Raw genomic sequence first — 15669 nt, 5'->3', positions numbered from 1 at the left:
ATGATTCTATTTGTATAGAAAATACCAGCTAATCTATAGTGATAAAAGCAGATTGGTGGTTACCTGGGGCCAAGGGTGGAGGAAAAAATGGACTGCAAGAGCACAAGGAAACTTTTAGGATGGTGGAAATGTCTTATACTTGATTGTGGCAGTAGTTCCATAGGTGAATATAACTGTCAGAGCTCATAAAATTATATACTTTAAAGGGATACAGTTTATTATATATAAATTATACCTTAATAAAGTTTATTTTAAAAGAAAAAATGATTCCTTTTTTTAAAATTATTCATTTATATGCTTAGCAAGTTTATATAGTATTTCTCCAGATGATTTAGTGATACAACAAAGTTTGAGTACTTGCTATTTGCAAAAAAAAAGTTGTTCTGGGAAAATAAAAGCACAACACATTATTATATACATGTTAAAAGAACCAGATTGTGAAAGGAGTATTTCACATTACCTTGGTTAATCTTATGTGTTTGTGTATTTACTGAGAGTTTGAATTATTTAAAAATCCTGAGCTTTTTGTAGTTTTATTATATAAAAGAGTGAGACTTTTAGTGTAGGTGATTGAAGCAGCGAAATAAATTATTTAATTTTGGGTTACATCAGATAAAATAAAGATAATAACCATGTTCCTCAATCTTATTTCACACTAAATGGAAATTGTTTTTTTAGGCAATTGTTCTTTGTTTTCGACTACACTTCACAAAAGATAATATTACAAATAATACAGCTGCTGCTACAGTGCGACAAGTTGTTACTGTTGTGTTTGAGAGGATGGTTGCTGAAGATGAACGACACAGAGGTAAAGTGAAAAAAGTTGTTTCCTTTTGACAGTGGGTGGCTCTAACATCCATGCTTTTCTCTTTTATTGATTGTCAGCCATTCCCCTATGAACTTAGGCTACCTAAAAATTAGAATACTTTAAAAAGTCTGTTTATTTTAACTTCATTATTATTGATAATGGCAATTCAAAAGATTAATCCTCCATAATTTTATCACCCTAAAAAGTGGACTCTATTTTCCATGTTTATTTCTAATATATTCATAATTTCATATCGAAGATGATAATTTCACATTTCACACCAGATGTTGCATTTTAAGTATTTTTAGCCAAACATTACATTATGTGAATTTTTCATGTTATTTTTTTATTTTTGTAATTGAAATTTTAATGGTTGCATTATATTTTGTGGCTATTCTATAATTTAATGAACTACTTGTGTTCAATAGTTTAGTATTGTTTTGAGTGTCTTCCTACATACATATTTCCACATGAATTATTTCTTTAGGGTAAATTCCCAAGAGTGAGCTTCCCTTATGTGAATCTTTGTCTCTGCCTATTAACATGTATTAATCAAGAATATTTATATAATGTAAAGTTTAATATTTTCATATTTGCATCAAATACTTGTAATTTTTAGCATCTTTTTCTTTGTGATTTACAACATTTCCTAAAAACTTAGAAACACGTCCTGTCACAGAGCTTACAGATACTATGTTTCTGTTATAATTTTTATAATTTGATAACTTTTAACATTTTTTTCATTTGTTACCCTTATTGGATGAAAAGTAAATTTTTTCCCATGATCAGTTGAAAAGATCATAAGATGCTACCAAGAGCAACCTCTCTGTTCGATGGAGTCAAGAAACAAAAGATTAAACTTTTTTTTCCCTTTACATAGTTTTTTCTTTCCCCTTAAACTCTTTTTTTTTTTTTTTTTTTTTTCGGTACACGGGCCTCTCACTGTTGTGGCCTCTCCCGTTGCGGAGCACAGGCTCCGGATGCGCAGGCTCAGCGGCCGTGGCTCATGGGCCCAGCCGCTCCGCGGCATGTGGGATCTTCCCGGCCTGGGGCATGAACCCGTGTCCCCTGCATCGGCAGGCAGACTCTCGACCACTGCGCCACCAGGGAAGCCCTCCCCTTAAACTCTTGATATTAGCAATCTTGGTAATACTGGTAAAAAAACGGCAGTACTAGTAAGTAATGATAATGCTGCCTACTCTAATAATTGCTTCACTTTTCCTGAAGTTAACCATTGGTCAGATTTTTCACATTCAGTTTGAGCATTTAATCTGTTGGTTTATTAGAATATTCCCACTGACTTTGGTCTCACTTTTCCTAGGGGAAATGCAGGTGGAATTCTAGCAGTTTGGAATATTAAGGAATTAAACTTAAGGGATAAAACAGGGCAGTTCTCCAGTTTGAATGTCTTGTATATTCATAATCTCAATATAAGTTCTGGATTGGTAGTTTTGGCTGTGTGTCTCTAAAGACTAATACTTTCTAATAAGGTAGAAAATACTTAGAACCTCTTTCTTTTCAAGTAGTCATTGAGTCAACATTTATTCAGAACAGGCTGTCGTAACTTACAGGGAATGATATCTTCTTCGTATTCAAAGAAATTGGCAAGCCCCATTCTAGTTGACTCTTAGCTAGTCAGTACCTGTGACTGACATAGTACTTGTGGCAGATCAAGCAGTTAATTCTTTTGAAGATGGAGAGATGATAGAGAAATTAACCATGTGATAAATATTTATATGTTTGATATTTAATGGTACATTCAAGGATCATGTGGATTTTGAATCCATGAAATAAAGAGACTGGAGAAAGGGGTACTGAGAAAATCAAATGTATGCGTAAAGATACTAAGTGTATTAAAATGAATGTAAGATAGTGAAGAGTGATTTTTATGGCATTTTGTATAAAAATGGGATTCCCAATTTTTCTTTCCATTTTGGAGGCATGGTTGTGAAGTTATTATTAAAGTTTATAATTCTATAAATAAGTATTTATTTTAAGCATACCTCTTAGACAGTATATATGATTTATTAAAGGTCATTATGAACTCCTAAAACCCCTCTAATTTTGATTGCAGATGTTGTAGAACAACCAGTACTAGTCCAAGGAAATAGTAACAGAAGATCTGTCAGTACCCTCAAACCTTGTGCTAAAGATGCATATATGCTTTTCCAGGTATTTCAGTTGATAAGAATAATTTTTATTATACAATATAGTTTTGTATGAATTTTTGATTTTGGAATTTTGTATCTGATTCAGTTTTTTAAGCGTCATTTTTTTTAATTGTCCAATTTTAAAGTGTCAAAGAGGTACAGGTTTCCCCCACTATCTGACAGTAGCACATTTCTGTGAAACCTTTCATAAGACAAAATGACCTAAAGTGAAAAAGCAATTACCTTAGTACACAATTACCTAACGAATGCACAAAATAGATCGAGATAAAGCACAGATGCTCACAGACACAGTTCAAAGCTATGGCAGCTTGATGCTGAGATGCTGAGTGTAGTTCCCGGGGAAAGAGCTTGGCAGTACCACTCTTGCTGCCTGGGGTGTGTGCTGCCTCTACTATGGCCTCGCTGCAAAGCAAGTGCTGACACGATTTTCACTTTTGCCTTTTATTTTTTTTCTGTAAAAGTGAAAATCCTCTTCAAATTTCTTATGGTTAGAGAAAACAGGTGCTAACGTAGGTCTTCTGTAAAAGCTAAGTGGTAAAGAGAACTTTTGAAAAGCCCGTGATACCTGTATTTAAAAAAAATTCTAAAACATTAAAGAGCATCTATAGCTAATTAACATGATAAAATGTTATGTTTCACTTTAAGGAAATAAAATGAATTAAACCCTGAACTAGATATATTAAGGATGACTAGTCATATAAAATACTTCCTTTAATAGGAAAATTAAAGTACTAAACTTCTGTTCTACCTAATGTAATTTGATATGCAAATACCTGATTTTTACATTACTTGTCATGAATAAATAAGATTAACCTGCACTGAAAATTTTATTAATTTTGATTAAAGGGTTAAGTGGTTTTTCATTAAAACAATGTTAGAATAACCATTTTATCTGTGCACTCTATATATTTAGTTTACTTATATAATCAACTATACAATTAATCAAAATTTGAATTACCAGTACTTAGTTCCTAAGGAGTAAAACCTATTATTTAAGAAGAGATACTTCAAAAAATTTTTTATGAACTATAAAATGAAAGGACATTTCATTCCAGCATGTAAAATATTTAATTATTTTTTATTCATTGTTTGATTTATTTTCCCAGGACCTTTGTCAGTTGGTTAATGCTGATGCCCCTTACTGGCTAGTAGGCATGACAGAAATGACCCGAACATTTGGCCTCGAATTACTTGAGTCAGTCTTGAATGATTTTCCACAAGTCTTTTTACAAGTAAGCCATTTGTAGTATCTTGCAACAAAATTAATCTTTAATTTTTTCACAGATATTTTTCAAGAGAATAACATGTATTTTCCCCCACATTAAAAGATGCAAAAAATCATAACCTTAGACTTTAGACATATAATAATTTGCTGATATCTTAATTTTTGTTGTGCCCAAGGAGTTTGAAATTTTAACATTAGAAGGAATTCCTAGAGTGTCTAGTCAAGCATTTCCCAATCTAAGGGTGTACAGAGGAATGTGGTACGTGAGCTATTTTTATATTTAAAAGTCTTAAAAAATTGTTACTAATTTTTTTACTTGTTTATATGCAGCTTTGTGCTTTAACATAATTTAAATGGAAAAAAGAAGTCATCAATGCTTAATAAATTTAATGTGCTATACAGAATATTTCAAAACAGAAGGTTAATAGGGGAAAAAGTGAGAAAGAATTCAAACTTTTCATTTTACTTGTAAGAAGCTAAATTCCAAAAGTGATTCAGTGATTTACATGGGGTTCTTTAGTTATTAGCAGATCTTGAACAAAAACTTAGAACTTTTAACTACTACTTTAGCTCCTTTCCCTACCATGCTGCCCCTCCCTAAGTCATCTATTTTATCCTTGCTCTTACCTACAAAATGTGTGAATCAAGTGCGAAAAAAGTAGGTCCTTTCAATGGTAACAGTATTAACTGATGATTAACTGATGATTCAATGATAACAATATTAACTGATGATTCCCTTTCTTGTATTAGTATAGGATAAGTTTAGATACAACTCGACTAATTGTATAAACTGATAGTTGTAACAGCTACCACTTTGGACTGCCTACTCCATGCTGTGACTTTGCTAAATTCCTTATATATCATACTCTCTTTAAGCTGCACAAATGCCTGAGAAGTACCAATTATTCCTACTTTACACAGGAGGAAGCTAAGACTTTAAGAGGGTTAAATAATTTGTCTAAGGTTTCCTAGTTTGTAAGTGCCCTCACCCTCTAGCCACACTGTCATTCTTGTTGTTCCTAAATGATCCAGGTGGACTCCTGCTCCTAGGCCTATGTACTTCCTGCTTCCTGAACCCGGAATGCTTTTCTCCCATATGGCTTGTTCTCTTACTCTTTTGAGGTCTTTACTCAGTGGTCAACCTACCAGATAAACCTTCCTCACCACTGTGTAAAATGGCAGCTTTTTTTCATGGCAGCACCCTTGTCTTTCTTACTCCTTGTTATTTTTCTTTATATCACTTATTTCCTCCTGGCATATATATTTGTACATTAGTTGATCTTCTCACTTCCCCTGCAGGAAAGTAAGCTCTATGAGGCAGGGACTTAGTTCACTGTTGTATAGGTGCCTATAGTGGTGCCTGGCATATGACAGGTGTTCAATAAATATTTAAATGAATGAGTGAATGAATTTGTAAATGAATTTGAATTTGACGAGATCGGGCATGTTCAGGGTGGTATGGCCATAGACAATGAATTTGAATTTGAAATGTCTATAGTTTGGATTATGTTTTTTAATTTTGTAGGAAAAGATTTGAAAAAATGTTTCCAGATTTATTGTGCCCATAATAAATCTATTCTACTTTATTCTTCCTGCTATAATGCAGAGGAGAAAAAAGAATTATTCTGTGTAAGATCCTAAAATTTACACCTACAAAGTTTTCTTCAAGAGATAAATATTTGCTTTTATTCACTCATTATTCACTCATCCAATCAAAATTTACCAATCCCTTACAATATGCTAGTCCATGTGTTCAGTGCCAAGGATACAGAATTTAAATAAGACAGATAAAGTTCCTGCCCTTACGGCACTTATCAATCTAATTGGAAGAAAGACATTAACTGAATGATAAGCCATGATGAGTGCTATGAGGAAAAAGTATAAAAAGTGCTATGGAAATGAGTAACATAGGTACTAAACCTGGTGGAGAGTTGGTGATGAATGAAGGCTATGAAGCTTTCACCTGAAAGATAAAGAGTAGTTAGTTGGGGGAAATAGGTAGTATAGGAAAAGAATATTCCAGAGCAGTGGCTCTAAGAAAGGATCTGTCTTCTCTTTTAGAAAATAAGCTTTATAAGGGCAGGGACAAAATCGAACTTAACCTTGAATTCCTTTACCTAGCACAGTGCTTGGTGCATATTAAACAGTCAGCAAGTAAATGCTGAATAAATCATTGAAATGTGAGGAAAAAAAGCAGTCTTTTACCTTCTTCAAAATAAAATCAGCGAGTTATAGGACTAATTATACTTTATTAATCAAAGATGACTTTTGGCTTTCTGGCTTGAGCAGTGTGTTGCTTGCTACTAAGGTGGAATACTCTGGGCAGAACTTTTGCTAGAAAGGATAGTTTATTCAGTTTTGAACTTACTCATTTTGAGATACCTGAGTGTACACAAAATGGTAGTTTAATTTATGCGTCTTGAGCTCAGAAGTAAGGTTTTGGGCTAAAGTTATAAATTTAAACTTCACTGGCATATAGTTGCTAATTGAAGATATGGGAGTGAATGAGATCACCTATGGCGATAACATATGGAAGTGAGGACCTGATATTCTGGAGCTCTGAGGAACCTCATTGTTAAATGGTTGGGCATGAGAGGATGAGCATACAAAAGAGACTAAGAACATGGGGGCCAGAAGTGTAGGAATGCATCTGAGAGACTGTGGCATAATAAAAGACAAAAGCAGAGAAAGCTTCAAGATGAACCAAGTAATCAGTTATGTCAGGTGCTTCAAAGAAATTTGGTAAGACTGAAAGGGCAGTGATTGCTGTGTCCACAGAGATCATGAGTATAATGAGAATAGTTTCAGTGGAGATGGAGTGGTTGATGGGGGTTGTGGAGGAAACCCAGTTGCAGCTAGTTGAATAGTGAGGGGGAAAAGTGAATAGATAAAACTTTTCAGAGTTGTCTGTAATATTTATGAATTAACCAATACCTAAGGTTATTTAATAAAGTATGAAAACGGACTTAACTATGCTTTTCATTTTGTCAGTGAAACTACTGTAGATTTGAGAGTAGAATTTCAAATCACTTAACTCTTAAGATGCCATTTTTTGGGGGGAGGAATTAAAAGTACATTAAAATGGATATAAAAGCAATTATACTCCAATAAAGATGTTAAAAAAATGGATATAAAAGACTAGAAGGATATATATTTGGAGTCAACAATGATGACTCACTAACTTATCTCTGGGAGGTGAGATGAAGCAAAACTTTTATTTTTATCTTTTTACTTATCTGTGTCTTCTTTCTTTTTTTTTTCTCTAGTGAAGCTGATTTTTCTTGAATGAACCTGATTTTTAAAAAAAAATACATTTTACAAATTTTGTGATTCTGAACAAATAAACTGCTCTATGCCTTATTTTTCCTTTTTTTGGTAAGATTAAAGGATTAGATTGGTAGATTTTTATTATTGTTTCTTTGTTTGCAGCTTCAATGAAATTGAGATGCTTAAAACAACAGAATAATATATATTTGAGGTTAGACATTAAATGTAGACTGGACTTTGTATTGTCAGTATAATGGGACTACTTTTGGCTAATATAGTCAAGGCATTAATAGATTAAGGGAGCTTTTCTGCATAGTATGCCATAATTATAAGTAAAATCTAAGAATTCTTTGCAAGATTCCCAGACTTTAAAATAATTATGCTTGTTTGTCATTGTGTTTTTATCAGCTCATTGTGTTCTGTTCAAGCAATCTAAGTAGAACAAAATATTAACTTAATTAGTAAATCTTCTATGCATGAATAGAATTATCTTTGCAAAATAAAATCTGAATTATATAATTTATTATAGTTTATTAATCAGATTTTTTGTCAGCTGCCTATTTAAATGCTTTATCTGTTTGAATTTGTGTAATCTATTTTCTTTCTTCTGTTCTTTATGTTTTTAATTGCTAGTGTCCTACAAAAATTAAAATTCCTAGTAATAAACATTGTTTTAATTCCAAAATTATTAAATGTTCCCTTTTAACTTAGATTCTTTTTAAAACTTATTGAAATATTGTTTGATCTTATATTCTCAAAGAACAATACTAATTTCAGAATTGTGTGTAAAATGGTAAAATAATAAACTGTATAAACTTATAATAAAGCTAAATTATTCATACTGATTATTAAAGATTATTATTAACTGTGAGTCTGTTTTATAAGCATTAAGTACAAACTAAGTTAATTCTTCTTTTTTTTCTTTTTTTTTTTTTTTTAATCTTTGCAAATAGCATCAGGAATTTAGTTTCCTCCTCAAAGAAAGGGTATGTCCTCTTGTGATAAAGCTCTTTTCTCCAAATATAAAGTTCAGACAAGGTTCCAGCACTTCATCTTCTCCAGCACCAGTTGAAAAACCATATTTTCCTATCTGCATGCGTTTGCTGAGAGTAGTATCTGTTCTGATTAAGCAATTTTACAGTCTTTTGGTAAGTGCTAATTTTCATATGTGTTTGTGTGTGTAATCGCATGAAGTTTCTTCTGAGAAGATGATACGTTTAGCTTTTTCACTTCAGTTAAGCAAACTTTTTTTTTTGAGCACCTATAGGTACTGTCTTAGGTACTCAAAAGTTCATTCTTCCCTTTCTTATGTTTATGTGGCATTTTTAATGTATGTAAAGAAGAGTCATGGCCTGTTATCAGATTTGGTGAATTCTAGCATTAGAAATCAATTTTTACTTTCAGTCTAATATTGTATCTATTTTGCATAAATTTTTGGATGCAGGATATGTTGTGATATTCCAGATCATAATTCTTTCAATGTAATGATTGACTCTTAAATGTTTTTCAGAGAAAATGGTATATGATGGTATGTTTCTTTTTAATTTTATGTTAAGTCAAATTCAGCATTTTACCTTCATTTTAATTAACAAAAGTAATTGGTTAGGGCTTCCCTTGTGGTGCAGTGGTTGAGAATCTGCCTGCCAATGCGGGGGACATGGGTTCAAGCCCTGGTCTGGGAAGATCCCACATGCTGCGGAGCAACTAGGCCCGTGAGCCACAACTACTAAGCCTGCGCGTCTGGAGCCTGTGCTCCACAACAAGAGAGGCCGTAATAGTGAGAGGCCCGTGCACCGCAATGAAGAGTGGCCCCCGCTTGCTGCAACTAGAGAAAGCCCTTGCACAGAAACGAAGACCCAACACAGCCAAAAATAAATAAATAAATTAATTAATTAATTAAAAAAAAAAGTTCTCATCACAAGAAAAAAGAATTTTTTTTTAAAAAAAGAGGGCTTCCTTGGTGGCGCAGTGGTTGAGAGTCTGCCTGCCAATGCAGGGGACGCGGGTTCATGGCCCAGTCCGGGAAGATCCCACATGCCGTGGAGCGGCTAGACCCGGGAGCTACAGCTGCTGAGCCTGCGCGTCTGGAGCCTGTGCTCCGCAACGGGAGAGGCCACAACAGTGAGAGGCCCGCATACTGCAAAAAAAAAAAAAAAAGAAAGTAATTGGTTATAGATCATCTATGAAAAGTCAGTATGCTACATGTTAGTGATAACCAACAACATAACAAACTATTAGACCGTATAGGTAGTTTATACTAAATTCTATGGAGACTACTTTAAAAAAAAGGTTTTTTCCATATTTATGTTATACTTGTCATAGATGTTCTTTTCATATTCCAAGTCCATTTATGTAAAATGCATTTAGAAATAGTCTTTATAAGCACTGTAGTTATAATTTTTTCTGGCCATGTGAGGTATATCTATAATATATCTAATACATTGTATGGCAATGCTGTAGGAAATCAAGTCATTTCAAAATGTGTTGCTAAGAATGAAATTACAACACTCCCTAACACCATACACAAAAATAAAATCCAAATGGATTATAAAGACCTGAATGTAAGACTGGACACTATAAAGCTCTTAGAGGAAAATATAGGAAGAACACTCTTTGATGTAAATCACAGCAAGATCTTTTTTGACCTACTTCCTAGAGTAATGAAAATAAAAACAAAAATAAACAAATGGGACCTAATGAAACTTAAAAGCTTTTGCACAGCAAAGGAAACTATAAAGAAGACAAAAAGACAACCTCAGAATGGGAGAAAATATTTGCAAACAAATCAATGGACAAAGGATTAATCTCCAAAATATATGAACAGCTCATGCAGCTCAATATTAAAAAAACAAACAACCCAATCCAAAAATGGGCAGAAGACCTAAATAGACATTTCTCTAAAGAAGACATACAGATGGCCACAAGGCACAGGAAAAGCTGCTCAGCACGACTAATTATTAGAGAAATGCAAATCAAGACTACAATGAGGTATTACCTCACACCGGTAAGAATGGGCATCATCAGAAAATCTACAAACAACAAATGCTGGAGAGGGTGTGGAGAAAAGGGAACCCTCTTGCACTGTTGGTGGGAATGTAAATTGATACAGCCACTACGGAGAACAGTATGGAGGTTCCTTAAAAAATCTAAAAATAGAATTACCATATGACCCAGCAATCCCACTCCTGGGCATATACCCAGAGAAAACCATAATTCAAAAAGACACATGCACCCCAGTGTTCATTGCAGCACTGTTTACAATAGCTAGGTGATGGAAGCAACTAAATGCCCATCGACAGACAAATGGATAAAGAAGTTGTGGTACATGTATACAATGGAATATTACTCAGCCATAAAAAGGAACAAAATTGTGTCATTTGTAGAGGCGTGGATGGACCTAGAGATTGTCATACAGAATGAAGTAAGTCAGAAAGAGAAAAACAGGTATCGTAAATTAATGCACATATGTGGAATCTAGAAAAATGGTGCAGATGAACCAGTTTGCAAGGCAGAGATGGAGACACAAATATAGAGAACAAACGTATGGAGAATAAGGGGGGAAAGCGGGGAGGGGGGTGATTGTGGTGGGATGAATTGGGAGATTGGGTTTGACGTATATACACTAATACGTATAAAATAGATAACTGATAAGAACCTGCTATATAAGAAAAAGTTAAATTAAAAAAAAAGAATGTGTTGCTATTTAGGGAACTGTAAACTATCAGAGCTTTGTGCCAAGGGTTTAAGAGTCTTTTAAAGTTCTTCTTTTTTAAGAAAGGTAGATTAGTTTCTCTAAAGATGGAAAGCTTCTATCTATCATCTGTTATATTTTCTGTATTGTGTTTATTTATAGTCTGTTTCTATCCACAAAGAAACTTAAAAAAAATGTACAGCAGAGTGAAAAGATGATAGAATAGGAAGCTCCAGGCACTCTACCCCTCATGGAGACACCAACTTAACAATATACAGAACAGATTGCCCTTGTGAGAACTTTAGAAACCAGCTTAGAAAGTACAGCACCCCAGGCAAGTCCAAGGCCAAGAAAAGGTTCATTAGAGTAGGTAGGAAAGCCCATTGCACTTACCCGCTGTACCTCATCCCACTCCTGGCACAGCACAGCATGGTATGATCAAGGGAAATTCCCAACTTATGCCTTCTCCTTCAGGTGGAAAAGAAAGGTGAAATATGCAACCAATGTCCTGACTTTTGGGGGTACTGCCCAAGGGACTGATTTTTTGTCTCACCTGACTCTTGGACACTTAAAAGAAAGGCAGCAACATACTTGGATGCCTGGGGGCCTGGTGAGATCAAAGTCAAGCCCTGTGGCTTTCCACAGCACCAGGGAGATTGTAGTAACACAGACAGACACCAGAGGAAGCACCAATACCTTGACTTGATACAGCACCACAGACTGCAGTACTACATACAGACACCAGAGGGAGCTCCTGAGTAGAAATCGGCAAACGTCTTTAGCTGGGAAATTACACACATAAGCCCAGAGAGGACACATCGACAGAAAAGGTTTGAAAGGACCCCAAAATCTCTAGCTGGGCTGATTGGTAAAGATCTTTCCCTGTACAAAGCCAGTCCATAAAGACTAAAAGAGTTAGCTGTTTTTTCAAATGCCCAAATTTCAACAGAAAATAAGAAGACATACAAATAAACAGGAAAACATGGCCTAACCAAAGGAGCAAAATAAACCTCCAGAAGCTGTCCCTGAAGAAATGGAGATAAGTGAGTTACCCAACAAAGAATTCAAAATAATCATCACAAAGATGCTCAGAGAGCTAAAAAAGAACACAGACAACTAGTCAGGAAAATGGTATATGAACAAAATGAGAATATCAACAAAGAGAAACTATAAAAAAGAACCAAACAAATTCTGAAGCTGAAGAATACAATAACTGAATTGAAAAAATTCACTAGAGGAAATAGACAGCAGACTGGATCAAGCAGAAGGAGGAATCAGCAAAGTTGAAGACAGGTTATTTGAAATTACCAAGTCAGAGGAGCAAAAAGAAAAAAGAATGAAGAGACCCTATGGGACACCTCAAGTAGATCAGTATATGCATGTCTAGGAAAAACGCACTGTGTTTTACTTTCACACTCACAATACCTCTGTAACCAAACGTAGATATTTTTCCCACACTGACCAGTTCTCTGACAACCAGGTGTCTTACATTTTGATTAAATTCTGACATATTCCAGAGTTAGCACAGGCCCCATAGGTTAAGGGATCAGTCTGAGAGACTGTCCCCTGTTTTAGATGCCAGTCCCAAGTAGTGGATCCCCAGGTTACCAACAACTTCTGTCTAACTTGGCTACAAATTGGAGGATCTCACGACCCCTTCTTGGGGTTCAATAACTTGATAAAGTGACTCACAGAACACAGGAAAACATTTTACTTACTTTTGCCAATTTATTAGCAAGGATATTTTAAAGGATACCAATGAACAGGCAGATGAAGAGATACATAGGGTGAATTCTGGAAGGGTCCTGAGAGCAGGAGCTTCTGTCCCTGTGAAGCTGGGGTATACCACCCTTCTGTCATGTAAATGTGTTGACTAACCTGGATATTCCCCAAACTCCATCTTTTGGCAATTTTTAGGGAGGTTCCATCATGTAGGCATGATTGATTATTAACTCAATTTCCACCCCTCTTCCCACTCCAGAGAATGGAGGGTGGGGCTGAAAGTACCAAGCTTCTAATCATGGTTTGCTCTTTCTGGTAACTAACCCCTATTCCAGAGTCCACTGAGAGTTGCTTCATTGGAACAAAAGATACTCCTGTTACCTACGAAGTTACAAGGGATTTAGGAGCTCTGTGTCAGATGCTCCTATCGTTCAGGAAATTACAAGGGTTTTAGGAGGTATGTGTCAGGAACCGGGGTCAGAAGTCAATTCTTAGAACAAAGGATGCTCCTAGCCACCCCTATTTACAAGGGTTTTAGGAGCTCTCCTAAAATCAGGGGTGGAGACCAGCATATATATTTCTTATTATTTCATAATGCATTATGGGAGCCTTAGATGAGGAGGGAAAGGGGCAGAGAGCCTATTTGAAGAAGTAATGGCTGAAACTCTCCAAATTTGAAGAAGGAAATGGACGTACAAATTCATGAAGCTCAAAGAATTCCAACTGGGATTAATTCAAGAGACCTAAACAGAGACACATTATAATCAAGCTGTCAGAAGTCACAGACAAAATATCTTTAAAGCAGAAAAAGAAAAGTGACTCTTCATGTGCAAGGGAGCTTTCATAAGATTTTCAGCAGACTTCTCAGCAGAAACCTTGCCAGCCAGAAGGGAATGGGGTGATATATTCAAAGTACTGAAAGAAAAAACTGTCAATCAAGAATACTAATCAAAACTTTCCTTCAAAATGAAGGAGAAATGAAGTCTTTCCCAGATGAACTGAGAGAGAGTTTGTTACCTGTGACTAGGCCGAATATATGTCACTTCACTATTTATTCCCTAAGTATTATCAGAGTTGTCTTGGGAGGGCTTCTCTCTCTTCCCTCTCTAAAATACATGTTTAACTAGTTAAATTAACATAAGGCTATAGAAAGAGAAGACATTTCTCCTTTTCCTTTTCATATCCACTAATCAGAAATGGAGAACCCCATCTTTTTTCTGTTCTCCACAATAATGCAGCATGCTTACATCTTCACCACGACAAATGCAGAATTCACATTTTGTTTCTGTTCCCAAATCAAGAATTACCAACTTAATTATCTTTTATTTTTATAAAACTTGGTGCTGAATTGTATCCCTTCAAAATTTATATGTTGAAGCCCTAACCCCCCACTGTGACAGTATTTGGAGATGAGATCTTTGGGAGATAATTAGGTTAGACAAGGTCATGAAGGTAGGGCCCCCATGATAGAATTAGTGACCTTATACAAAGAGATACTGGAGAGCGTGTTCTCTCTCTCTGTCTGCCATGTGACGACACAGTAGTAAGGCAGCCGCCTGCAAGCCAGAAAAAGAGCCCTCACCAGAAGCCAACCATGCTGCCACCCCGATCTCAGACTTCCAGCCTCTAGAACTGTGAGAAATAAATTTCTGTTTTCTAAGCCACCCAGTCTATGGTATTTTGTTATGGCAGCTCAAGCAGACTAAGGCATTTTGTTTCTGTTCACCACTTCTGTTGTCTAGCGGTTCATCCAGTGACTTTTTCATAGCTACAGAAATCTTATTCTTTAGTAATTTCAATTTTAGATGGAATTGCTGTTACTGAGTGCATATACTCTGGATACTAACAAGTACTTTACATTCATTCATTTAGACTTTACTACAACCCTATAAAGCAGGCCTTCATATTTCTATTTTACAGCTGAAAAAATGAGGTTCAGAATATTTATGTAGTTTGCCTGAGATCCTACAGTTTACAAGCTGCAGAGCTGGGATGTTAAGTAATCATCTGTTAAGTAAATCATCTTTTATGCCCCCAAAACCCACACTCTTAACCCCACTGCATTTTATTCTTCACTGTTTTCTTAGTTCTCATTTCTTCCTCTCTCCAAGGCTGCCAGTGCCAAGTTTCCTGTACAACAGTACATTCTCTATATTTTGATCTTAGTCTCCTCGATTTGGGGGGACAGAATGGGGAGAGATAAAAGCACAACCAGCTACAGTAAAGATTGAATGTTGCTGTTTGAAGGAAGAGAAAAGCCTGCTTCTATTCTTCACTTATCAATTCGGCATGATGACCAACTGGTAAAACTTCCCTTCATAACAAGGCAGCTCTAGGACTGTGCTGCAAAGATGAATTCTTCAGATATGACATTAATTCCTCAGTGTTATAATTTGTTACATGGAGACTTGACTCATTAGTACAGAACAGTTCAGACATTCTTGTTTCTCCAAGGGCAAAAGTTAGAAGTGTGGTTGTTGTGGGGTGAGATACGTGATTGATGTGGAATGCATCTCTCTTATTTCTCTTGTGTTTTCTATATTTAAACCTGGAAATGATACATCTTAAAGGACATACTAGAGTAGTAATTCTTATACTTTTCGGTTGTAAGACCCCTTTATACGCTTTAAAAATATTGAGGAGCTTTCATTTATGTGGATTATTTCTAACATTATTTACTGTATTAAAAATTAAGTCTGAGATGATACTAAAACCCATTACATGTTAACAGAAAAATTTATTTTCATGAAAGATACCTATATTTTCCAAAGAAAAGAAAAACATT

General features: G+C 35.2%; 1 protein-coding gene across 2 annotated transcripts in view; it reads left to right on the top strand.

Annotated features, from left to right (window-relative positions):
- Nucleotides 1-15669, top strand: part of MON2 (MON2 homolog, regulator of endosome-to-Golgi trafficking) — a 125814-nt gene that overhangs the window by 26431 nt on the left and 83714 nt on the right. For both annotated transcript variants that reach the window (XM_060112472.1, XM_060112471.1), the window contains exons 5-8: nucleotides 679-808; nucleotides 2883-2980; nucleotides 4086-4211; nucleotides 8425-8619. In XM_060112472.1, the coding sequence (XP_059968455.1) occupies nucleotides 679-808; nucleotides 2883-2980; nucleotides 4086-4211; nucleotides 8425-8619 (549 nt within the window). The remainder of the gene's footprint in view (nucleotides 1-678; nucleotides 809-2882; nucleotides 2981-4085; nucleotides 4212-8424; nucleotides 8620-15669) is intronic.

The sequence above is a fragment of the Mesoplodon densirostris genome, chromosome 11 (assembly GCF_025265405.1).
Source record: "Mesoplodon densirostris isolate mMesDen1 chromosome 11, mMesDen1 primary haplotype, whole genome shotgun sequence".
NCBI lineage: Eukaryota > Metazoa > Chordata > Mammalia > Artiodactyla > Ziphiidae > Mesoplodon > Mesoplodon densirostris.
Note: the sequence above shows the minus strand (reverse complement) of the source record. Positions and strands in the feature narration are given on the sequence as shown.